Source organism: Zeus faber (assembly GCF_960531495.2).
Source record: "Zeus faber genome assembly, chromosome: 1".
NCBI lineage: Eukaryota > Metazoa > Chordata > Actinopteri > Zeiformes > Zeidae > Zeus > Zeus faber.
This window is the reverse complement of record NC_137193.1, coordinates 23603796-23628457: the sequence shown is the minus strand read 5'-3', so window position 1 is coordinate 23628457 and position 24662 is coordinate 23603796. Positions and strand designations below refer to the sequence as shown.

At 44.9% G+C, this 24662-nt stretch overlaps 4 protein-coding genes across 4 annotated transcripts in view; 1 reads left to right on the top strand and 3 right to left on the bottom strand.

Annotated features, from left to right (window-relative positions):
* LOC307242850 (synaptotagmin-like protein 1) overlaps positions 1 to 1818 on the bottom strand; it is a gene marked incomplete at both ends in the record, with an annotated part of 6871 nt that extends 5053 nt beyond the window's left edge. The window contains 3 exons of the mRNA XM_080017452.1: positions 68 to 184; positions 1124 to 1292; positions 1697 to 1818. Coding sequence (XP_079873578.1) covers positions 68 to 184; positions 1124 to 1292; positions 1697 to 1818 — 408 coding nt within the window. The remainder of the gene's footprint in view (positions 1 to 67; positions 185 to 1123; positions 1293 to 1696) is intronic.
* A 3591-nt stretch (positions 1819 to 5409) lies between these two features.
* On the bottom strand, positions 5410 to 7969 carry cd164l2 (CD164 sialomucin-like 2; the record flags this gene model as incomplete). Its single annotated transcript, XM_080017335.1, has 6 exons — positions 5410 to 5425; positions 5975 to 6134; positions 6736 to 6777; positions 6916 to 7008; positions 7250 to 7336; positions 7891 to 7969. 6 exons carry the CDS (start codon positions 7967 to 7969, stop codon positions 5410 to 5412), a joined length of 477 nt encoding a protein of 158 aa, XP_079873461.1.
* Positions 7970 to 10621: 2652 nt separating this feature from the next.
* On the top strand, positions 10622 to 11614 carry gpr3 (G protein-coupled receptor 3; the record flags this gene model as incomplete). Its single annotated transcript, XM_080002369.1, has 1 exon — positions 10622 to 11614. The coding sequence occupies one exon, from the start codon at positions 10622 to 10624 to the stop codon at positions 11612 to 11614; it is 993 nt and encodes a 330-aa protein (XP_079858495.1).
* Positions 11615 to 12597: 983 nt separating this feature from the next.
* Positions 12598 to 24313, bottom strand: wasf2 (WASP family member 2). Its single transcript, XM_080015904.1, is given in 10 exon segments — positions 12598 to 14118; positions 15088 to 15184; positions 15186 to 15576; positions 16225 to 16383; positions 17530 to 17651; positions 17887 to 18004; positions 19224 to 19377; positions 20259 to 20393; positions 21810 to 21971; positions 24178 to 24313. Coding segments are annotated over 9 exon segments (1467 nt in total). The 5' UTR covers positions 21943 to 21971; positions 24178 to 24313; the 3' UTR covers positions 12598 to 13960.
* Positions 24314 to 24662: the final 349 nt, after the last annotated feature.

Genomic DNA, 24662 nt, shown 5'->3' with positions numbered 1-24662 from the left:
TGTGTGTGTGTGGGTGTGTGTGTGTGAGTGTGTGTGTGTGTGTGTGTGTGTGTGTGTGTGTGCACACCATGTAGCTGGAGTGAAGGCTGCTGACAGAGCTGCTGGATTTGAGAGTGGCGAGATCCGGCTCCGTCACACCACTAGACAGAGACTCGGCGTCTCCGTCGTGACCATCAGAGTCCTCCTAAACACACACGCACACACACGCACACGTGTGACTAAGCTGACCGCAAAGACAGGAAGACAAATTATTTGCTCATTCGTATGCGTAAAAAGAGGAGTGCTGTAATCACCTCGGCTACCTGCTTTGTGCAGTTACTTCTGTTCACACACTCTTGCGGAAGAGAATGACAACAAGATAAGAAAGAGGAAGAGTCACACACAGAAACAAAGAGAAAGAGAGAGAGAGAGAGAGAGAATGTGTTCTACCTGTGGATGAAGAGACACCATTTTTGTCCTGAAGAAGCTAGGATTCATGGGTGTGGGGAAAAAAAGACGTTACGTTACAAACTTCTTTCCCAAAACATCCTTAAAATAAAATGTGCACAACACACACACGCGTGCGCGCGCACACACACACACACACACACACACACACACACACACACACACACGCACGCACCTGTGATTGTTCGCTTCTAGTTCTTGGCGTGGGAGTGGGCGGAACAGATTCCTGAAGCCTGGAAAGCAGATGTTGGGTGCAAGATTAGAAATGGCCGCCATAAATATTAGCGCTAATAATAATAATGCAACCAGTGTATCATTTTCATAATTCTGTTCACACACCCTTCCCTCTCCTCTTCCTTGCCCTCCCCCAGCCTCTTCTCCACCTCCGATGAGGGGTTTGTGGTGGGTGGAGGGTCCTTTGTGTGTCCATTGAACAGTCCGGTCAGGGAAACATCTGTAAACAGTTACCATGGTTACAAGCAGAGCCCCATCACTGGTGTGACAATTCAATGTCTGCTCAACATAATAATACTAATACTACTACTACTACTACTACTACTACTACTACTACTACTACTACTAATAATAATAATAATAATAATAATAATAGACTACCATGACTAAACAAAAGACGACTCAAAATGAAAGGACATAATTAACACTAGTATAGTCAGACTCTTGCTGAACTATGACCTTTGCCCTTGGACTTCCTGCGGCGTATGGAGGCGTGGACCAGGTCACAGCCCTGTTTGCAGTCGCGGTGGCGCTTACTGCGCTCCTCTCGGAACCACGAGCCCGACAGAGACCGCAGGCGCACGGGGTCGCTCTCTATCTCCTCTAGCTTCCTGCGGAGTGAAAAGATACATAGAAGAGGATGTTAAAGTGTGGGAGAAAGGTGTGATGGTCATAATATGTTCACAGAACTCTTCATTCACTGTTTGAAATGAAATCTTCATTCACAAATTGCAGAATTAATATTACTAATGTCTTAAAAATGGTTGGTTAACCTATTAAACCAACTATATTACAATTTAACGCAGAAATGAATGTTCAAAAATCGTCAGTAATATTCATTTACTACATATATATTTGTTATGCTAATGGTTTATAAATGATGATGCCCAGGGTTTATAAAAAAAATGAAGTGGGTCTTAGAGGGTTTTTGCACTGGGAAAATGTGCATCATTTTGTGTGATGCAACTGTTATGTGAGGGTGGGGCACCTAAAACCAATAACAGTCACCTCTGACCTTACACGGCTCTCGTCGAGGCTGCGCAACTCTGAGTCCCTCATCAGAACCTTCAAGATGGCGTCCTGCTCGTCTTCCGTCAGGTGGCTCAGGTCCAGAGAGTCGCTGTCTTCTCCCGCCATCGCCGAACAGCTCAGCTAGAACCACAAGTACGAGAAGACCACCCCACGCCAAGACGCTAGATAGGACATTACTCTATTAATGTTGTGAGAGTGAAGGATCACAGCATCAATAGAAGGTCATCAAACAGTAGAAATAACAAAGACAAAAGAAAACAAGCAAAATGTTAAGTTAATACTCAATTTCTCGACTTTTTTTGCATCAACTTTTCTTTCATCAACCGAGACATTGAACGATCACAATCATTCCGCAGCAAATGGTTTTCAATCATAATTTCCCAATACTTTTTCTCCAGAAAGGAAGAGGAGAAGGGGAAGAAGAAGGAGAAGAAGAGGAAGAAGAATAAGAAGAAGAAGAAGAAGAAGAAGAAGAAGCAGGAAACAAATTAGAGAAATGGCACACTCAGTTCTGGATGGCAATACATTGTACTGTATGTATATTTGCTCAACATTATTTGGCCTGAAGAACCACGTAATAACCAACTCCTGCCTCCAGTGATGCAAGACTCGCAAACGATTTGTTCGTGGCGAACAAATAATATTTAAATAGAAATTTAAATATTATTTATTATTATTATTTATTATTTTAAACGACTCAAGCGTCCAAAATCCAATGCATTTGGTGTATTTCATATTGAATGTGACTAATTCGACCAAAATAAATATTTACATGACATTATATGATGTCATTAAGCAGACGCTTTGTTCCAAAGCAAGTTAAAATAAGGACATTTGTAACAGTATCACAGTCACAGCCAGCTTAACATTCTCTAGAAACCAGCAGTACTGGTATAGTTCGTCTTTCCCGTAATGAAAGTATGTAAGTAAATATTATTGTTTTGAATGCTGAATACATTTTTTATAGATTAAGCCGACCGTGCTGACTCGTTCGTCGTTCACCAGAAGTCCTCCCTTCCACCCGTGCATTACACCGACGAATCTTTATTATTGTAATTTTTTTATAGCGAGTAACTCGTGAAAAGCCCCGAGTGGGGGGACAAATTAAAGGTGACTCGCACCTTTCACACACTAGCGCGTGCGCGCGTTCGCTGCCCAGCGGCTGCCTACCTGGGAGCAGCTTGCGCACGCGCAGACGGACGCTCCTATCCGAGCGTTAAACAGGAAAGTTACAGCTGGTGCGACAAGGGAACACGTTCAGTCGTCTAAAGGGGGGGAACAGTGGAAACAACGTTAAAAAAATACACAAATAAAAGAGTTCAAAACAAGAGTTAAAAAAAAAAAAAGATTTTAAAAAATAACTTTTTTTTTTTTTTTTTTTTTATAACTGTGGCGCTGTATCTTTAACAGGTGCAGCGTATTGTCCGGCAGGCCGCGGGAGAACAGGCACCTGTCGTCGGTAAAGTGCGTTTCTCACTCAGAAACAAAACAAACAGCTTTACCTGACGGCGCATTTGTCCAGCTGGTAAAGTCCCGGAGAGGCAGCTGTGTGATCGGTTGATAAAGTAATAATCCCAAGTGCGAGGCTCGGCGCGTCGGTGCTGAAGGGCTCCAACACGCCCTCTACGAAGCGGAACAAACAGACACGTTTCTGCGTGTGTTTGATTACCAAGTAGGAATCGTGCCGCACACACGGATGTTTCAGCACAAGATTTGGGTGGAGGGCGGTTGCTTTTTACCTCTCGCAGCTCGGCCCCCACGCCTGCTAAACACACAAACACACACAGACACATTCTCACCAATGCCACCTCTACTGTGTACACGCACACTGAATATATATTAGAGAAGAACTGTTATAATAACCAGTCTCAACTCCAGTGTGAAATAATGCAAGAAAATCCTTTCTTTGCAATTAAAATGTGTGTGTGTGTGTGTGTGTGTGTGTGTGTGTGTGTGTGTTTGTGTGTGTGTGTTTTTTGGCTGGGGGGGGGGGGCTCAGAGAGAGAGAGGGAGAGAGAGAATGACCTGTATTCAGTCCTTTGTCAACAGAGTTGGACGCCAGCCACGCCGCTGCCATGTCTGCCAAGTTTGGGATCTTTTATTTCGGGTTATTCACGCCGTCGCATCCTGGTTCCGTAGCGTTTTGCGGCCGTTTCCATCCTCCCTCACGGTTCCTTGATTTTTAAAATGAATTCTCTTTCGGCCCGAGAACGACCTGTGGTCACACCCCGGTTGCAGCTCTATCAGTGCTCTGCAACCATTTGCTTACGCACGGCACTTGGGCAAATAATGCACGGCTGTGCTTGCACGCGCGCGCGCGCGCACACACACACACACACACACACACACACACACACACACGGTTTCTAATCTGCTACTGGAGGATATGGTAAACTCCAGAAGGAAGCTTTACTTTGGTTAGTCGTTGAGGAAGTGAGTTTGACCTATAATCCTGTTTGATACTGGAAACCTTCATTCAGGAGGTTTGTACAAAGTGTTATGCTGCCCTTCTCCGATGTGATTTGGGCACATTTTAATTCACAGTTTTCAGAGGTCTCAATATATTTATTTAGCGCTTGGTGTATCCTTGATGAGACTTGATGAAATGTGTCATTTTAAAGATAAAAAAACAAAACAACTTTCAAACTCAAGAATAGGGAAAGATATCACTGCAAAGTGTGAGCTTATTCTGGCTAACCACCATGTCAAACTTTTTTTATAATTATTATTCTTATTAATTTAATGACATCAGATCAAACAAAATCAAATCCAACAGTTTAGCCACTGTACATCACTATACTTGTATTCAATAGTTTCGCCCAGTATACCATGAATCCACAGGATCACTCCAAATTCTTGTAAGGTATTGGGAAAGAGAAATAGTGAGGCTAATATGCATATGGACATCAAGAATCATTACAAACTATGTATATCGTATATAACACAAAAATCCAACTTTCAAACAAAAAAAACCATGCATATTAGTCGTACATGATCAACATTTGAAGCTGTCTGGTGTGAGGAACGTTCACAAAATGATATGCTGGATATTATGTCAGCCTTGTGTAATTACGTATGTCTAGAGGGTTTGACGGTTGATTGCTTGAATTATAATCATCTTTTGTTGAGTATAATTGTGTCTTCAGATAGCATGTTGCACTCTAAGTATAATTTCTGCAATATTTGACACTTAAAATGCTGTTGCTGAACCAGTTAATCTTTGTTGTGACTTGCACTTGACTACTCCACAGAAAATAAGCCATTGCAAGGAATGAAAACAACAAAACTGTGTACATTCATGGGTTCCTAGTTAAAATGTAACATCACCTACACTTTTTGGAATTTAGCATTATTTATTTACTTACAATACCATTTCCATGAAATTGGAAACATAATCAAAATGATGCCTTATGCATCACAGGGGGATTCTCTTTAATTCAATTGGAGGTAATTACTGTGTCGGTGAATCAGAAAAACATCAAAAAACTGCACAACATAATGGAGTATTGCACAATGCACAGTGGGGTGTGAAGAGCTTTCATTTGCTGTTAAATAATTCATAATACAATACGAATAATACCCAGGGGAGCCCATGGGAAATAACACAAATGTGATGCTTAGAAAACCACATGCATCTTGTCGTCACTGCACAATGAGTCACTCTTCTTCTCTCCTCTTCCATTCACCTCCTCCCTCTCACTGGGGCTGCTCTCTGGAAGTAGAGAGGTCAGAACACAGCATATGTTCAAGATTTTACACATTGGAGCGATTGGGATTCGAAGAAAGAAGCGTTCAGTACCAGGTGGAAACAAGATCAAATATAGACAGGAGCAAACAATAACTTTGGCCTCTATAGAATCAGATGTTATTCACATTACTACCACCAGAGGCTGCTAATGCAACCACAGACTCAATGGAATCTCTGCATAAGATAAGATAAGATAAGATAAGATAAGATAAGATAAGATAAGATAAAATAAGAATAACCTTTATTAGTCCCACACCGGGGAAATTAACATTGTTAGAGCAGCAAAAAAGGGGGACAGCAGAAAATACCGAGCATATCAAGGTAAGCACTATAAACAATATAAAATATATAGAAAAAAAACAACATAAATAGAAACCAGAGTACTAAGCGTATTGCACATATCTTGACACATTGCCCATCAGGGAATGTACTTTTTTTTTTAGATATATATTTTTTTAAAAAGCATAACACCAGCACCTGCGCCCACTCTCTTTCCCGCTATGAAAAACTTACATTGGGTCATAATTGCTCTGCTCTTTGGATTTGACAAAGCGCATGGCAAAGAACCCCCCCGCCTGCAAACACAGCACGAGGATGATCCCACCGATGAAGCTTGACATGTCGAACTTGGCCTGGGAGAACTCTGGGGCCGACTGGGGGTTTGCACCGTCAACTGGAGGCCAAGGGGAGTGTTAAAAAGGATGAAAGAAAGGAAAAGAGGAGGAGGAAGAGAGCGCACTAGAGTGATATGGGGTATATTGACAAAATCAAATAACATTTTTTTTTACAAATACCTCAATATTGATAATGTGAGGCTATTTGGGGGTGCTTCCCTAAGATACTGACACACAAAAAAGACTTCAGAAATCATTAGTAAAGTGGACTATGGCCAAGCAGGTTGTGGCGTTGATTAAAACATCTTGAACAGTCTATGCAGTTCAAGAAATTCCATTACTTTACTGTAAAGCTGCCTTAAAAACACTATGTGTATCACAATGTCACAATAACCAAAAGTACCAAAGGATATCTATTTTCACGTCACACTATCGCTACCGAATTGATGTATCACTATTGTGATATCATTATAATACAGTAGCGCATGCATTAGAATGCATTGTCTGTAAGAATGTGGTCATTCAAGGGCATTTCAATAGCAGTGGATGACTGGAGGCATTTACTCATCCTCACTGGGAACAATAGATTTGTGACGCAGGAGGTATGAGTATGAGTATTGGAAGGGGGGAGGGGGGGGGGACTTAATGAGTGTAATTCACCTGAGTCACCATCAGCTCCTCCTTCCGCAACCGTCTCAACAACTGCAAGCAGACGGGAAGGAATAAGAAACCAGCTCCTGACGTGACAGTGGGATATCTTCCATGAGTGTGTATGTATGTGTGTGTGTGTGTGTGTGTCTGTGTGTGTGTGTGTGCAGTAATCCCCAGGCATCGTGTTACCTGTGCACAGTTCAGTAACTCGGGTCCAGCTGCAGTTCATCGAGCTGTCCGTTGAATCGCCCTCATCAGTCACGCACAGGCCTGTGTTGTTACCTGAGGAAGAGGGAAAGAACGCTTTTAGCATGGGTGTGCACAAGCGCGTGTATGGGTATGTGAGTGTCTGTTTGTGTTTGTGTGGTTATGTGTTCCTGACATATTGAATAATTTACTCATCCAGAATAAACAGTGGGGAGCTTATTTTACAGCAGCGGATCAAATTACTATGAGAGGTGTATGTGTCTGTGTCTGTGTGTGTGTGTGTGTGTGTGTGGGTGTGTGCGGGCGTGCACATCACCAGTGGGGCAAAGCCTCCAGACGCAGCCCGTTAGGTTCAGCATGGAGTCCCCAACACACATGTCACATGACTGAGCTTGTGAGCAATCTAGAAGAAGGACAAAACTGCTGTTCAACTTTGAACTGTCCGCAATGTCTTTGAGCTGTCAACTGCCACACACATGCACACACACACACGCACGCACGCACACACACACACACACACACACACACACACACACACACACACACACACACACACACACACACACACACACACACACACACACACACACACACACACACATACATTTAGAGTCACACAGACGAATCTAACCAGTGTAATAATACATAACTTCCCTTCATTTCAGTAACAACTCATTCATAACTGGGCAGTATCAAGGAAAGCTCTTCGTGACCAGAAGCTGAAGGAAACAGGTTAATGAGCGAGCAGGAGATTAAAGCCTCTTCTAAAGAGAGGATAGGAGGGACATGCTTAAAATGAGAAACTGCATGTTGCAAAGATCCACCTCCAAAGGCCAAATAGAAGACAAACACATCAAAGACATACCCAAGCGAGTGCAGACTGCGTCAAGACAGGCAGCAAAGGACCTTGAGAGAAGCCCAAAACAAAATAAGCGAGACACACTGTTGCTCTCTTACCCGACTGTGCGTATACGGTGGTCGTCAGCACCAGGATCAGCAGTGAGGAGCAGAGGACCTTTTGGACCAACTGTCGCATCATCACGGCCGCAGAGTCACAGGTTCCACTGAGACCACCCACACCTGACACTGACCTACTAGGGCCTGCAGCCTCTGCACCCACTTGGCTGGTCTCGGCTGGTTGAAGTGAGTCTAAACACCCAGGTATAATATGATGAGTCTCGCAGCGGTATCCAGAAGTTGTTTATAATGATAGTAGCAGTGGGAATGGTTCCCGGCTGGGCTGAGCAGAGAGCAGAGGAGAAAGAGACATTGAGATGTGCAACATGATCTACACCCAAACTTGGTTCCTTGGCAACGCGCCTTTCAGAAACCTGCCTTTCAGAAACAAAAACCACCCTGGACACATCGACATCTGTGTAGTTTAACAGGGTGGTGCTATGCATGTGGACACATCTATACTTACAGCACATGCAGTAGACACACACAGGTATTGAGTCACGGCTTGAGAGGCTTTCTTTTTCTTTTTCTTTTCTTTTTTTTTTTTCCGCCTCACGACTCACTCCAGCCTCGTCATCTCTGCGCACACACTCCCACATCTCACCTTGGGCAGTGTCACACCCCGTTACTCTCCATCCATCCCATCTGACCACATATGAACTGCTCACGTGCACGCGTGGAAATGCTGGGCGAGGGGGGCATGTGCATTGGTGATATAACAGTACTCCTCGTGTGTTCCACGGTGCGCGGTGCAACGTTTCGTAACAGCCTCACGGCCGCCCGTGATGCGGATGCTCCCTCCGCAGTTTAAAAATCAGCATTCTGGGGGAGCCGTACTGTCATTTGCTGTCATTCGCAGCTCGGGGCGCGGCGATCGCTTGATTTCCCGTTTCCCGTTAACTGTACGAAGTTCCCCGGCATCCATCGCCTCCCCCTTCTCCTCGACACTTCTCTCCTCCAGGACCGGAAGGGTGCGTGTCCTTATATGGCGTCGGCGGGACGAGAGTTCCCTTCGCGCTCATTGATTTGCGTGGCCACGCGGCGGCTCCCACCCACGCAGCACCCCGGTTAAATCGGGGGGAAACCGAGAATCCGCTGCCGCCGGCTGCTGGAGAGCATGACGTCACCAGGTGGTGAAACGCGGCACGATCTCTGTCCGCCCGTTTTGTTTTATTATGATCCGTGATTTAAGAGTTCTTCATGCAGGGTTCGGTGTTGGGGGAGATTTACTGTCTCGCGAATGGCCGATGCCGCCTCGGACCTAAGGCATTTCACGCACAGCGCGCCTCCGAAATGGGACCAAAACATGTGTTCGCGCCGTTTGCGTCGGTCTGAGACAGCCCGGTGACGCTGCTGCGGTTCAGCACCGCGGACAGCGCCGAGCGGCCCGACGGCGCTTCACACGACGACGCGTGTGCGCGAGTGCGTCTGCGTGCGTGCGTGCGTGCGTGTGTGTGTGAGTGAGTGAGTGGGTACGTGCGTGCCAGGTGGCGTGTGTGGGGGGTGGGGGGGGGGGGAGGTGTCGGTGATCACTATTGACAAAAACCATTACCGAGGGAGGGATGAGCCGCAGTGGGAGGGGCCGAGAAGATGCCGCATTTTTCTGAATGAAATTACGCCAATACGCCCTCCCTCCACTCTCCCCCCCCCCCCCCCCCCCCCCATCCTCTCTGCCGCCCCCTGATTGGCGCGTCACCCCGTCCCCCTTTCCAGTGTCTGACGTCACCGAGGCTTCTTGTGTGGGAGACGGAGCGGGAGAAGACCCAGGCTGCATTCGCTGGAGATGTTTTTTGGAGATGTGCACCTCGACGCAACTCGCCACGTACAAGGACATGAAGCTGCCGGCCCTTTGAGTTGATCCCGCGCACCACAGTGGGCCTCACGCAACACGACCCCCCGCCCCCCACCGTGGGTGAACAGGGCTGCTGGCTGTTTAGAGGCTGAGATCAGAAGAGGAGGGAAAAAAAAAATCGAGATTCGCCCGCCATCCGAGCCCAAGTCGAAGGTGAGTTTTGCGTTTAACCAAACACCCTGTGTCCGTGACTGTGTGCCCGTGTGTTTCCGTGTGAGCCGGGCGTGCGTGCGTGCGGGAGAAATCAGGACACCCTCTCTGGTGCAACGGACCTGCAATTCTGTTACACAACAGTGTCCCCCGCTCTGAAACCTGGATTTTAAAGCAGACGATGGGGAATGTGGATCCCGTGTCACACACGGGAGAACGATTTTGTTTCATTTTTTATTGTGCCGTCTTTTCATCATCCAGCTGCACAGAACAAGCTCAGGCTTGAGGAAAACGTGCACCACAGAGCTGAAGTCAGCCACTGCAAATAGATCCACAGACAAAGTGATATTCAGATTCTCTTAATATAATCTGAATAAAAATTAAAACAAAACAAACTAAAATCAATTAAAAAAAAAAGTAAAATATGAAATATCATTCATTTCATTTTCATTTTCAAAAGGAAGATGTCAGATTTAGACAATGTAGAAATAAATATGTAAACAGAACTTGTGTCTTGACAAAAACATATTTGAAAATCTTGCTGTTGGTGATGGTGAAGCCCTTATTGCCTCCATATTTGGACATAGACACCACCTTCTAACAGCAAGAGACAGAAAGTGGTGCCAAATGGAGAAAGAATATCACCCATTATCACTAATGACTAATGTCAGAATCGTTCTTGCTCTTTCTTGTCTTCTCCAGCTTGTGTGTTTGACTCGCTGACCAATCATGATCCTGAACGCCTCTGATCTGGACTGGGAAGAGTCCTCAGGTTCAGCTCCCTTCCTCACTCCGGAGCAGCCAGATCAGCCTCCGCCATACGAAGTTCCACCACTCAGTGTGTGGGGTGTGGCACTGTGCATTTCTGGAACTGTGATCGCTGCTGAAAACGCCATAGTTGTGACCACAATTTTGGCCACGCCCTCTCTTCGTGCCCCAGTTTTCCTGCTGCTGGCGAGCCTCGGATTAGCGGATCTCCTGGCCGGAGTGGCTTTGATCCTGCACTTCCTCTTCCAGTTCTGCCTACAGCCCAGCGACTGGTCCGAGCTTCTGACTTCTGGACTTTTGGTGACATCGCTTACCGCCTCCCTCTGCAGCCTGATGGGTGTTGCCCTGGACAGGTACCTGTCTCTAAGCCACGCCCTCACCTACGGTTCTGGCCAATCAAGGCGCCATGCCGCCATCCTGCTGTTGATCGTCTGGTTGGTGGCGTGCGCAATTGGGGCGGGACCAGCGATGGGTTGGCACTGTCTGGGAGAGCCGACTTCCTGTTCTGTAGCACGACCTCTGACCCGGACATACCTATCGCTGCTATGTGGGGGCTTCTTGGTCGCCGTGATGATAACCTTACAACTGTACGCTGGGATCTGCCAAGTGGCCAGGCGGCACGCCCATGCCATCGCCACCCAGAGGCACTTCCTCCCTGCAACCCAATCATATGCAAGCAAGCATGGCACTAGCAGGGGCTTCTCTCGGCTGTTCCTGGTCCTAACTGTGTTTGTTGGCTGTTGGATGCCATTTTCCATCTGGGGGTTACTAGGTGACGCATCAAGTCCCCCGCTGTACACCTATGCCACTCTGGTTCCGGCCGCTGGGAACTCTCTGCTAAACCCATTGCTTTACAGTCTGAAGAACAAAGACATTCGAAAGGTGCTGCTCCAGGCTTGCTGCCCTCATAGATATACACAGAGCACACACATCCATCACCCAGTAGATGTGTAGACTACCGATCCACCAATCACTAACAAAGTCAGACATATCACTTTTCAAATGCCAAGACAGAGCTAAATTGGTTGCCATATTGACACAACATGAAACACAAATACTCACATTCTTTCTCTCTATCTCTAACACAGACAAACAAGTAACCAGAATGTACTGTACTGTGCTCTTGGCTGGCAGCCATCTTGGAACAGCCCTGCAGCCCCACAGAGACTGAATGTACTGTCTCCTGTGTACTTGTGCCTCATTCCCAATCAACTAACTCAACAGGACTCCCCGGGCTGAAGCAATCACAGCACAGGGATCCTCTGTATCTGAATGCAGCCAAAAGAAACGGATCGTGTGGATCATGAAATGACCATCTGCACTTTACGAGAATAGGTCAGGACACAGGGTTTAAATTTAAACCCAACAAACTTGAGTTGGACGTTCACATTGAAATGACATGTTTGATCCACACGCCAATTTTATTTACTTGAATGCCTATAAGTGTCCCAGTGTCCTAGAACTTGGAGATCTCATTTTGCACATGCTGGTGAAGGCACTTTGAAAGTTTATGACCATATGTTCTTGTTGCACAACCGTTTTGAAGCAAATCAATTTTTTATAAAGATGAATAAAACAAATATGCTTTTTCTACTGACGTCAGTGATCTCTCATTCTTGCCTGCTGCTGTGGCTTTTGGAATATCTCCCTCTCCATCTCCCTCTCTCTCTCACACACACACAAGCTTTCTGCTCTTGAATTCTAAATTATTTGGTGGCTTAAGGAAGGTTTTGTGTTATTAAAATCCCTCTACAGCCACCATGTCAGTTCAAATCAACGCAGGCTTGGAGAAATAACTAAAGAGTGGTAGTACGTAGAATGTCTTCCTTTCTGATCGTGACTAGGACTTTATTTTTTCCTGCAGCTGATTTATTTTCATTCACTCCACACAATATTCAAGACATAAAAAATATATATTAATAAAATTAAACACCATGCACATAAACAGGATGAGATGCACCTTGATAAATTAAATGTTCTTTTTGCCATTGTACATTAAGCTGAAGAGCTTTCAGAGGCTATGTTTATACATATTATAATTTTATTTTGATGAAACAGCTACATAGTTAGCATAGAATAAACAGTGGGATCTGTTCTCGAAGAACACGGAACACAAGACCCTGTTATTCATTCTATTTTTATTGACATTTCTATTATCATTTTCAGGGTTCAGGCGGTAGAAGCAGAGCTTTTGCAAAACATGCTGCATGATTGTGCCTTACAAAGAGGCATACGGGAATTTTAACATAAGGCACTTGGACAATATTAAACGGCCAACACTGGTAATCTCTTAGTTCCAGATCAGAGTCATCGATTACAACTGAGCAGGTAAGCGGTGTAATCAGGTTCAACCAAGAGGCACTAAAATATAAAATACAAAAAAAAAAAAATACACTTTTAAAAGGGCACGGAATTAGGTAGAAGACAGTGGTCTCGTTTTATAGAAAACAGAATGATTGAAGATGTGCACACAAAGCCCAGCACCTACCCAAAGCAAGGCTGAGGCTAAAGATGGGAAAAGACAGAATGACTCAACAGAGCGGAGACATGAATAATAGCAGTTGCTTCACGGACCCATATGGTCGGCCAAGTGAAAACACCAGAGGAATCACTCTTGATTATGTTGTGTAGATAATGAGCCAACACTTCCTGAAATCATTAATAAATCTGCAACCACTACGATCGTTCGACAGTCCGGGATTTAACCCTCCGGGAAGTGAACGCTTTATTCTACACGACACTTGTTCCCATGACAACCATGGACCCCTGGCAAAAAGAATAGAAAAAGTGAAGGTAAAAATATCTGTGGTATTGCTCTTAAAACAATTACAATTATAATTACTTTTTGAAGTAGCAATACAACTTAATACACAATATACACCATAACTATATCGTATAATCTACTATATATTCGAATGCCATAGAGGACATAATGACAATTATGTAAATTTTTATATCAATGTTTTACATCATAAAAATGTCTTTCCGCCAAGTACATATAAATACTGAGAACTTATAGCTCAATGTGTCTGTGTGTGTGTTGTGTGAGAGCCCTAAATTCAGACACACATACATACATACATACATACATATATATATATATATATATATATATATGTATATGTGTGTGAGTGTGTGTGTGTGTGTGTGTGTGTATATATATATATATACACACATACATACATATACACACACACACACGCACGCACGCTCACACTTGGACCTCTGACGACTGGAGAATGTAACTGGAAGTCAAACACTAGAGCTGTGCTGGTTCTACTGGTGGTGGTCGGGGTGTGATCACTCAGACCACTCGTCATCGTCAAACTCAGATGAGTCGTCCTCGCTGTCGCTGCACTCCACTGCGATGCGGCGCGACAGGATGGCGGCCACATCGTTGCCAAAGTGGTCTCTCTTCTCCTGCTCCCGCTGCTCCTCCACCTTACGCAGGTTGAAGCCTGGCGGGGGAGAGGGCGTTTAGGAATGTTAGTTTGCAATTTAACAGACCAAAGAAAGACTCAACATGCACCAACAGAGCTGGCCAACACATTGCTCCAACATCGATGTTGCGATATGATACTTGATATCATCTGAGATTTTGTCTATTTTAATATAGTTAAATGTCTTGTCTTTTAGCTGCTGTTAGAACAGATAGACTGTTCTAGCTGCTCTAATTAAAACCTCTACCTGCTTGACCATAATAGCCACATTATTAATTAGGTTTCTCAAGTATTTCTTGTGTGTCAATATGTTATGATACTTAATATTACCCGGCCCTACCAGTGTCCTAGTTAAGCCTTGCATAGGAATGTTGGACACCATTATCATGCTTCTATAAACAGTACTAGAACACACCAGGCTCTACCTGCTACTTTGAATCAGTCTACCAAGACATTGATTAAGTGTGGTTAACCGTGAGGCACAGTATAAATATAAACAGTTCTCGATAATAATTAAGGTCATTCAACAAACCTGTACAATGGCGTCTTTCTGCCAAGCAATTTATGTAATTCTGATATGGATCATGAATGTAGGTTCAATCCTGTTATGATTCTGAGTTTGTCTTTTAATACCCAAGAAAATGAAAATTAACTACCTAAAGTGATTTTTTTTTTTTAACCAAACCTCCACGCTGCGACTGGTGAGACCCGGTGTTCCGTCCCGGGCGCCAAAAAAATCCCATAAAGGATTACAGAGGGAGGCGGGGGCGCATCAGGGCGCCTGCGATCCGCTCCGCTCTCCGTGCCCCCTCAGCGAATATATCGACAATCGCCAATTGTTGGCTGATGGTTGCGGGTAGGAACATTTTGACATAACGGCCAGCCCTAGTAAACACTCATGTGGTCACGGGAAAAGATTTCTTCTGAAAGAGCCAACTGTGCCTGAGCTGATCAGGAGTCACAAATAGAGTGGGGTGAGGGCTTCACCTTGTCGGATTGCCTGCAGCAGGTCGCTGCGAGGGTCATCGGCGGACGCTGGCTGCTGCTTGGGAGCGGAGGAGGATGAGGGAGGCGGGGGGGGCGGCAGGACCCCCTGAGGATGGAGGCGGGGGGCCGGGAGGGGGCGGTGGCGGAGGCGGCGGAGGGGGGCCGCCACCCTGGGGCATAAGAGGGGGAGGAGGAGGAGGGGACATGGAGGAGGACATGGCAGGGGGAGGCGGGGGGGCGGGAGGCGAGGGGTAGGTGGAGGTGGAGGAGGCAAGAGCGGGAGGGGAGGGTGGAGAGTCAAAGCCAGGTGGAGGGGGGGGGGGACCGCTGAAGCCGCCCATGGGAGGCGGCGGAGGCGGGGCAGGGGGTGGGGAGAGGTTAGGGCGGGAGTTAGATGGTGGACCGGACATGGGCGGGGCAGGAGGGGGGTGGGTGGGGCTCAGCACACTACCACGCTTCTGGGCCGGGACGCCATACTGTCCATCATACCTAAAATAATAAAATAATAAAACAGCGGTGGAACAGCAAATAATCCAACATTTTATTTTATTATTTGGATATTTTATAGTCGTTCTTCTGTATTTTATTATTTTGTTCAATATCTTTATTTATTTTTTATTCCTTCTTAATTATTTGTACTTTATAGCATTTTATGAAATTTGCAGGTAATATGTGCTAGTCAAATAGTTAGTGTTTACAATAATGTATGATACAATATTTGTAGTTTTCCATTATTATTCATATTATTAGTCATATAACAATATGAATAATAATAATAATAATAATAATAATAATAACAATAATAATAATAATAATAATAATAATAATAATAATATAAAAAATAATAATAATAACAATAACTACTTATTACAATGCCCCTGTTCACACGCATGAAATTATTTTGCTGGCAGGAGATCCTTTGAAGTGCAAGTGCAAATTGTACAAATTGAATGCATATAATATAATTCATTTATATAATATATCACAAATTAATGTACAACATTAATGCGTATTATACAATACACGTGATATGCATTCACAATAGGAATGCATGTGTTCAGCCACACAGTCTTGTGGGCAAGCAGATTTAGCAGGATGTTGGCCGAGTGTGTGTGTGTGAGAATTGATGACACATACGCCATGTCTGGTGGCGGAGGAGGCAGGAAGTCATCGGGAGTGGGTGGAGGGAGTGGGGAGCCCGGGTCAAAAGCATAGGATCCTGTGCTCTGCTCCAGGCCGTCAGAAGTGAAGCCTTCTCCAGATCCAATGCTGCCGTTCAGAGCCTCTGAGGAGTTCCTGTAAAAGGCCACATCAAAACAGCTCACCAACACAATCCTTGTTCAACCAACCACAGACCTCCAGCAAATCAAGGAGCAGTAAATATATAGATCTATAAATAAAAGAGCGTTTGTCGCAGAGGGCGTCAAGGTTTTTATACTGTGAAAAGAAAATATTTCGAGAATCTACCCTTTACAAGGGAATCTACAAATCCATTAATCACTGAAAGTGTTACAACACTGTTAAACTTGAAGATGTCTTAAATTCTGTTGTTTGATTTGCAATCTTCTTAAGTTGGAAACTTGATAAAGATGTCATAAAATTGCATTTCACTATTGAAGGAAAGTATTTCGTGAACAGATAACAGGATAAATTGGCATCACAGAGAATAAGTCTTAGTCCTAATACTGAAGATTTAAGTAGACAATTAGGCTATGTAAAATTATATTTTTGCATTGCCTTATTGTCAGGTATAACTACATACTTCCTTTCAAAATGTGTTCACATTGATAGTCACACTTTGGAAACCAAACACATTTTAGAAGACTGGACAAAAAGGCAGGTGGCTGAACTGGAGGTGGCAGAGTTGAGGATGATGAGATTTTCATTGGGAGTGACAAGGATGGACAGGATTAAGAATGAGTACATTAGAGGGACAGCTCAGGTTGGACAGTTTGGTGGAAAAGTGAGAGAGGCCAGATTGAGATTGAGGTTTGGACACGTGTGTAGGAGAGATGAGAGTTACATTGGGAGAAGGAGGCTGACGATGGAGCTGCCAGGCAAGAGGAAAAGAGGAAGGCCAAAGAGAAGGATTATGGATGTGCTGAGGGAGGACATGCAGGCGGTTGGTGTAAGGGAGGAAGATGCGCAGAACAGAAGGTATTGGAGGCAGATGATCCGCTGTGGGGACACCTAACGGGAGCAGCCCAAAGAAATAGAAGAAGACGACGTCGACTAGAAAAGCTCTATATAGATAGGCAGTCCATTTACCATTTTAAATGAAGTACCACAAATTAATCTGTTAGCATGTTCCCATTACATGACCTAGTAACAAATATTAAACAGTGATGATTTTACACTTAATGGTTTTCTTTCTCCAGCGGCATTTCCTGGAAAGCTACTTCTCCACAAAGATCCAAACAGGCCTCTCTTTTACTAACTCACATCAGATCGTACTTTGGCACCACAAACTCCTCCCCCATCTTGAGACGTTCCCATTCCTCCTTCCGGGTCTTAATCTTCCGTGGATTCAGCGTCCTTGGATTCAGATTGTCCTTCTTCTCCTTCTGCTCAGAGATGAATAAAGGAACAGAGCGGGGGGGGGATTAAAAATGCTCCCTCGTGTACAGGGTAATAAATTATTAGCAACTAAAGGCTCATTTTCTAGTGGTTGCAAATCAGTGGCAAATGACTAAATTATTTCTGTCGTCTGTGTGTGTGTGTGTGTGTGTGTGTGTGTGTGTGTGTGTGTGTGTGTGTGTGTGTGTGTGTGTGTGTGTGTGTGTGTGTGTTCGGTCTCACTCTGTGCTTGCGTCTCTCTTTCATGATGTCTTTGGTGTCCTGCAGCATCTTCTCTTTCCACAGGTTGAAGAAGTAGGATGGATCGGTATAGAACGTCAAGGCATCCTTACTGTCCTCCCTGAAGTTGTTTAAACACACATTTAAAGCAACACTATGTAACTTTTACCTCTTATGGCACTTCCTCGGTGTTTGGCTCCCGTTTGTTTGCCTGGTAAAATTTATGAAAAACCATGATAAATTATAAACTTGCCCGCCAAAATGTCTGGTAATAATGCCCATACAAAACGCAGCCACTCCACCTCCCTGACGTGGATGACACGGACACCTGCACTTCAGCTGGAACGGGCCGGCCCTCACTTTCATTCAAGCCCCAGATGGCAGACAAGGCTTCAGATACATCAGTAGTTGGGCTTTTTATGCGTTGATACTCCAATGTATTTGGACGTATCCACAATATAAACGAGAGAGTGGAAAGGAATAATAAGGAAAGCAGAAAGGAGCACGCAGCTGCTACGCTCCGTGCACTAAGATCTGCATGAAGGTAAATAACTGCCGCAGATAGAGGCGACACGCCACTCACTCGCTGTGAATGATCCTGCTCCGTTTGCATATACCATTCAATCAGACATTACACGGACATTGTACGAGGGTGCTGGCTGGGTAAAGTCCAGGTGATGTCGGGGTCAAATAATTCGGACATTTGCATTTACACATACAGCTCCTCCAGGTAATGTCCGGATAATTTCAGGGTTGCAGTGCATGTGTGAAAGCAGCTGTAGAAAGGACGCCAAATCTCAAACACCAAAAGTTACATAGTGCTGCTTGTGCAGCCCATTTCAGACACAAAGGCAATTCAACATGCTTTAAATAAGGCATAAAATACATTATATAAAAGCAGAAAAGAATAAAAGTATAGAAATAAAATCTTAAAAACAGGTAAGACACATAATAAAACCAGAAAGAAGTCAAACTGCAAATATAAACCGGCCTACACACACTTAAACATAGCAGGAGTCAAACGCACACCCACGTGTTTCTTTGGCATCCTAGCCCAAATAGAAACTTAGGAGGAAGATAAAAGGTTACACAGCAATTTAACACAAGCTGATTCATTGAAAAGCAATTGCAAATATATACTTTTTGGGCCTGGATTTAAGAATAGTAAGCGTTGGGGCAAGCCTGGGAGTCTGTATGTGCAGTCATTGTGTGTTTCCCCATGTATATTCATACATTAGTGTGTGTGTGTATGGCTACGATTCATTTCACTTCCTTCCAATACCAGTGCACACAGTGGTATGGTTTTGCAGATGTGTGTGGTTGCATGTGCCTGGTCGTACCGGTACTGGCTAAGGATGTTGAGCGGGGGTGGCGGGTTGCTATTCTGGTAGGTGATCTGCACGGGCAGCGGCAGGGACGGCCGAGTGAACAGCTGCTGGTCCTGAGTCATGTTGCTGCGGAACGCCTTGCGGGTGGTGATGGCTTGCAGGGAGACTGGGAGAAAGGGAGAAGTGAGGGAACAGAGGTAAGGAGGTGAGATTCAGACACAGACACCGGAAGTGAAGCAGACATGCTGTGTATTATCGGTCGTATCATTTGTTTACATTTCCAGCCCTGCTCTGTTCCACACGCAACTGGTGATTTCCTTCCACAGAGACAACGTGAGGCAGGACTCTTTGGACCAGCATTTATTTGAGGACAGTTAGTAGACAGGCATGCTCTAACTTTTAGAATAAAATAATAAGTGTTTGGGCTCTCACAGCAATCTCTCCGTAACACGCCTACTCCTCTCTGCCCCTACTCTGGCCATGCGCGAACAAGGCTCCTACATTATCCACAATGCAATCTACTATACACTTTTGATGCTCCATTTTGGATACTGTTGTTTACTTCCAAGAAGGTTGTTCAACTGTCTAAATTTCGGAGAAAAAAATCGGACAAATGACAGGACAGTTTAAAAGCCTGTGGAGTTTGTTGTTACCCAGGGACGATGGTACCTTTGTATCGGTTCAACCCCTGATTCGGAACAAAACAAACAAACAAACAAGAGGCATGAAAGCACCTGTAATCATTTTAGAACTGGGTTATAATGATCCTGTGCACAGTCTGACCATTTTTGACAAAGTAAATCAATTCAACCGGATTTTTTCAGGGGCAACCGGGCAACAGTTAATGTCAGGCCCTGCAGCTTTTGGAGAACCATCAGGTAAATCCATTAGCTTTGAATTAGGTTATAAATACAAAGAAAAACAACATATAAATCAATTGATATATTATAGCATCTACTCTTAGATGTATAAATAATTCCAAAACATTGAAACAATGTTTAAAGAGTCACCTGTCATTGTCAGTAACAGTAATAACTGCATCTTTACCTTCCTCCTCCTTCGGGTCCAGTTGTGTGACTTTCACCTGTAGCTGGTCCACTCTCTCCCCCAGCGTGTTCACCCGAATGGCAAACGCTCCTGCCTGCACAAATAGCTCCCCAAACACATCCTCTGCATATTTACCTACGCGCGCGCACACACACACACACACACACACACACACACACAAACACACACACACACACACACACACACACACACACACACACACACACACACACACACACACACACACACACACACACACACACACAATAATTTACACCTATACAGGATTTTGTTCTCACGCATCTTAGGGGCATGCATATCGGAACACACAGTCATAATAGCCTAATTTCAGCGATCGTTCTGAGGCCGAAGTGCTCCCGCATTGAGCCGAGTCACGCCAATCAGCCTGCTTATGTATGGTTGTGGTTTGTGCTTCCATCAGCGGCGGAGCTGGAATCAGCACCAGAAAGTCCTAAAGATACACCACAGTAACGACAACAAATGACGCAATGCGTCAGCGACGATGTTCGTCTATGTCACGCGTATGGGGCAGTTATCATTTCCGTAGATTTAGTGTAAGGATCGGTGGTTCTGGCCACGCATTCTTTCCCAATGGAGGATTCGATTTGTTTGAGTTTCTTGGATTTATGTCTTACTGCCCTGGTCAATTACAAGCATATGTTACAGCAATGCACCAAGTATCATTTCCATTGCCAGCTACCCACTGTTTGTTGACATATTAATAAAAAAGTTCTACCATTTGAAAAAAAGTTTATTTTTTTCCCCAATAGAGGTACTCCTCACTTAACGACCTATGTGTTTAACAACCGTTCAGACTTACGACCAGCTCTCCGGCCACTACATTACATTACATTACATTTAGTCATTTAGCAGACGCTTTTATCCAAAGCGACTTACAATTGTTTAAACACCGACGGACGCAGCCATCAGGAGCAATTAGGGGTTAAGTGTCTTGCTCAAGGACACTACAGCATGCTAGCAGGAGGAGCCTGGGACTAGGTATTGTACACTGCGACAATACCACGGCATGCCCGGTGTCTCAGCGTCAAGCATCGAATCGCGCATCACTGCTCTCAGTCTCGCAATCGCCATGCCCCCTTACTGTGAGATAAAGCGGGTCCTCGCTTATCGACAAAGTCGCTTAACGACCTGGTTGTAGGAACAGAACGGTAAGTGAGGAGTACCTGTATTCACCACATGAGTCAAGAAAATGGAAAGCCAACTGAGTCTTTTAACAATGGCGCCATTGGATGTAAACCTAACACGTATCGGAGAAACCAATCATGGAACACTTACGTCATTCAGCCCTCCCCGCAACACACTTTGGCCCCATTCTGTCCAGTTACTTCAGAATACTACAACGTAGTAACCGAAAACCCAGGAATAGGAACAGTTCATAACCGTTTCATGCCAAACTGTGCGTAGTGGAACTTCAACGGTAACCGTTATGAACTGCACTGAGAACCATTTGGCCTGACCGTGGAAAAGGGGCTAATCAAAACTGCAATAAAATAAACCTTTCCCACTCACTGAGGCTGCCGAGTTGCCGGATGATGTTGGCCAGGCTGATGTTGGTGACACACTCCAGCTCACTCCGGATGTTATTGGGGAGGGTCTGGCGGCATATGTACCTCGGCTCAATGTTCCTGGTCACCAGAGGCATGGTGGGGGTCTGAGGTCAGGGGCCGGGGCCTAAGGAAACACACAGTTATTAAAGTGTTGGACACAGGTTAGCCAAAATAAATTCCTTACCTTTGAGACAGGTTCATAAACGATACTTTTTTGTATGACAATTGTCTCTTTTAAACCAGAAATACAGAGTTAAAGATAATTTAATGCTCAGAAATAAAAACATCTCTACATGGCCATACAATTAAAACATTTAAATAAAAATACAATTTGAATATAGAAATAAAAAATCAATTAGGTGACATGTAATTATGCGATACTCCCACTGTACAAACATTTCGATAAATTTTGGCTCAGTGGCACTGAAGCAATTAAGTCTCACGTATTGAAATTTGGCATTGTGCGTCATACACCGATCAGCCACAACATTAAAGCCACCTGCCTAATATTAGAAATTTGCCCTCGTGTTGCCAAAACAGTTGTGACCCCTTGAGGCATGGACTCCACAAGACCTCTGGAGGTGTCCTGAAGTATCTGGCACCAAGACGTTAGAAGCAGATCCTTTAAGTCCTGTAAGTTGTGAGGTGGGACCCCATGGATCACGCTTGCTGTTCTACCACATCCCACAGATGCTCGATCGGATAGAGATCTGGGAAATTTGGAGGCCAAGTCAACACCTTGAACTCTTTGTCATGTTCCTCAAACCATTCCTGAACAATCTTTGCAGTGGAGCAGGGCGCATTATCCTGCTGAAAGAGGCCACTGCCATCAGGGAATACCGTTGCCATGAAGGGGCATCACACTGCCTCCCCCCGCTTGCCTTCATACCATTCTGCATCCTGGTGCCATTTCTTCCCCAGGTAAACGATACACACGCACCCGGCCATCCACATGATGTAAAAGAAAACGTGATTTATCAGACCAGGCCACCTTCTTCCATTGCTCCATGGTCCACGTGCCCATTGTAGGCGCTTTCAGCAGTGGACAGGGGTCAACATAGACACTCTGACCGGTCTGCTGCTACAGAGCAAGCTGCGATGCACTGTGTGTTGACACCTTTCTATAATAACCAGTGTGGGATTGAACCAAATGGGCTAGACTTTGCTCCCCACGCACATCAAAGAGCCTTGGGCTCCAATGACCCTGTCGTCGGTTCACCGGTTATCCTTGCATACCGGGAACACCCCACAAGACCTGCTGTTTTGGAGGTGCTCTGACCCAGTCGTCTACCCATCAAGATTTGGCCCTTGTCAGTCACTCAGATCCTTACGCTTGCCCATTTTTCCTGCTTCCAACACATCAACTTCAAGAACTGACTTTCACTTGCTGCCTTATATATCCCACCGCTTGACAGGTGCCATCCCATCATTGCTTATCCCATGATGAGCAATGTTATTCACTTCACCTTTCAGTGTTTTTAAATGTTGTGGCTGATTGGCTTGGATAGCACTAACACAATAATAAAATGTCAGAAGCACTCATGTGACTATAAACACATAAATACACACCAAGTAAGCCAGAGCTAAAGCAGAAGCAAAACCGGTGGCAGTGCTGCAGACATCAGCAAGTCAACGTGTGGAAAAACCCAGCATTAAGCAGCTTTAATACGCCTATAGAACATCTGGCTTACAGGAGTTTAACAACCCCCCACGGAATAGGTTCATTTGATTTTGGGGTGACTTTGAAGCAGGAAAAGTGCAGCGTCCATAGCCATAGAGAACCTACTGAGCAGAAGGTCCAGCTTGGAAAGGAAGGTTCTGGTGCAGCTTACTTTAAGTATACTGTGTGGTTCCTCATTTTGGTTCCATAATAAGTAGTTGTTGATGTTGGGGCACTATGGCGTCATAGGAAACCCGTTTTAGTGGCTTCTGCCTGCACTTTACAGTCGACCGGCAATGTTATCTCATTTGATCAGAGTCTAGCTGCAGCAAGACGGATCAACTGGAGGTGGAACTTGTTGAAATTGTACTCCGCCGAAGGAATGTGTAGTGGTAACGAGACGTCAGCGAACCAAAGCACCGTGCTCCGTCTAAATCCACCCGGTTGTTACTTCAGGACATATGGGAAGAACAAATAACCTTGTATTTCAATCAGATATCTCATTTTGACTCTGGTTTTCGTTTGACAATGTCTCAAATGGAAGTGTCTGCTGGGCCTGGTGAGAGCAGGAAGTAGCTTCACTTTGAAAGCGCCTCTTTCGCCCGAGAAACGGTGTAGAAATACAGGAATATGCAACCTTTACTCTCTAACACGCAGCGATTAAACTTACCGTCAAAGTCGCAAATGTAAAAAAAAAAACAAAAAAAAACCCCAAACAACAAACCCTTCTCTAAAAAAAAAAGCGCGTTTGTTGGCTCTCCTCAAGATTTCCAACAAGAAATGTATCAGGCGGCGCCGCAACGCGGAGGAACCGAGTAGAAACATTAGCTCCCGGATTCCCGAACTTCCGATTGGCCGGCGCCGTGTAATCTTGCGCGCTGATTGGCTGTTGCCCCTGTCAGTCAGGCACCCGGAGACAGGATATGGAAATTTCTACGCAGAGGACGTAACTCCACCCTGAATCGTGGTAAACATCTGTCCGCAATTTGCGTAGCGCAGGGTGCGGCATGGAAGCGCATTCTTTGCGGCACTTAGAGCGAGTTGGAACCCATCCGAGGAACGACCGGTGAATTATCCTACGTGGAAAGAGCAATCAAGCGTCCTGAGGGCCAGTTAATTGAATCTTTCACCTCACGTCATTACTGTATAGATACA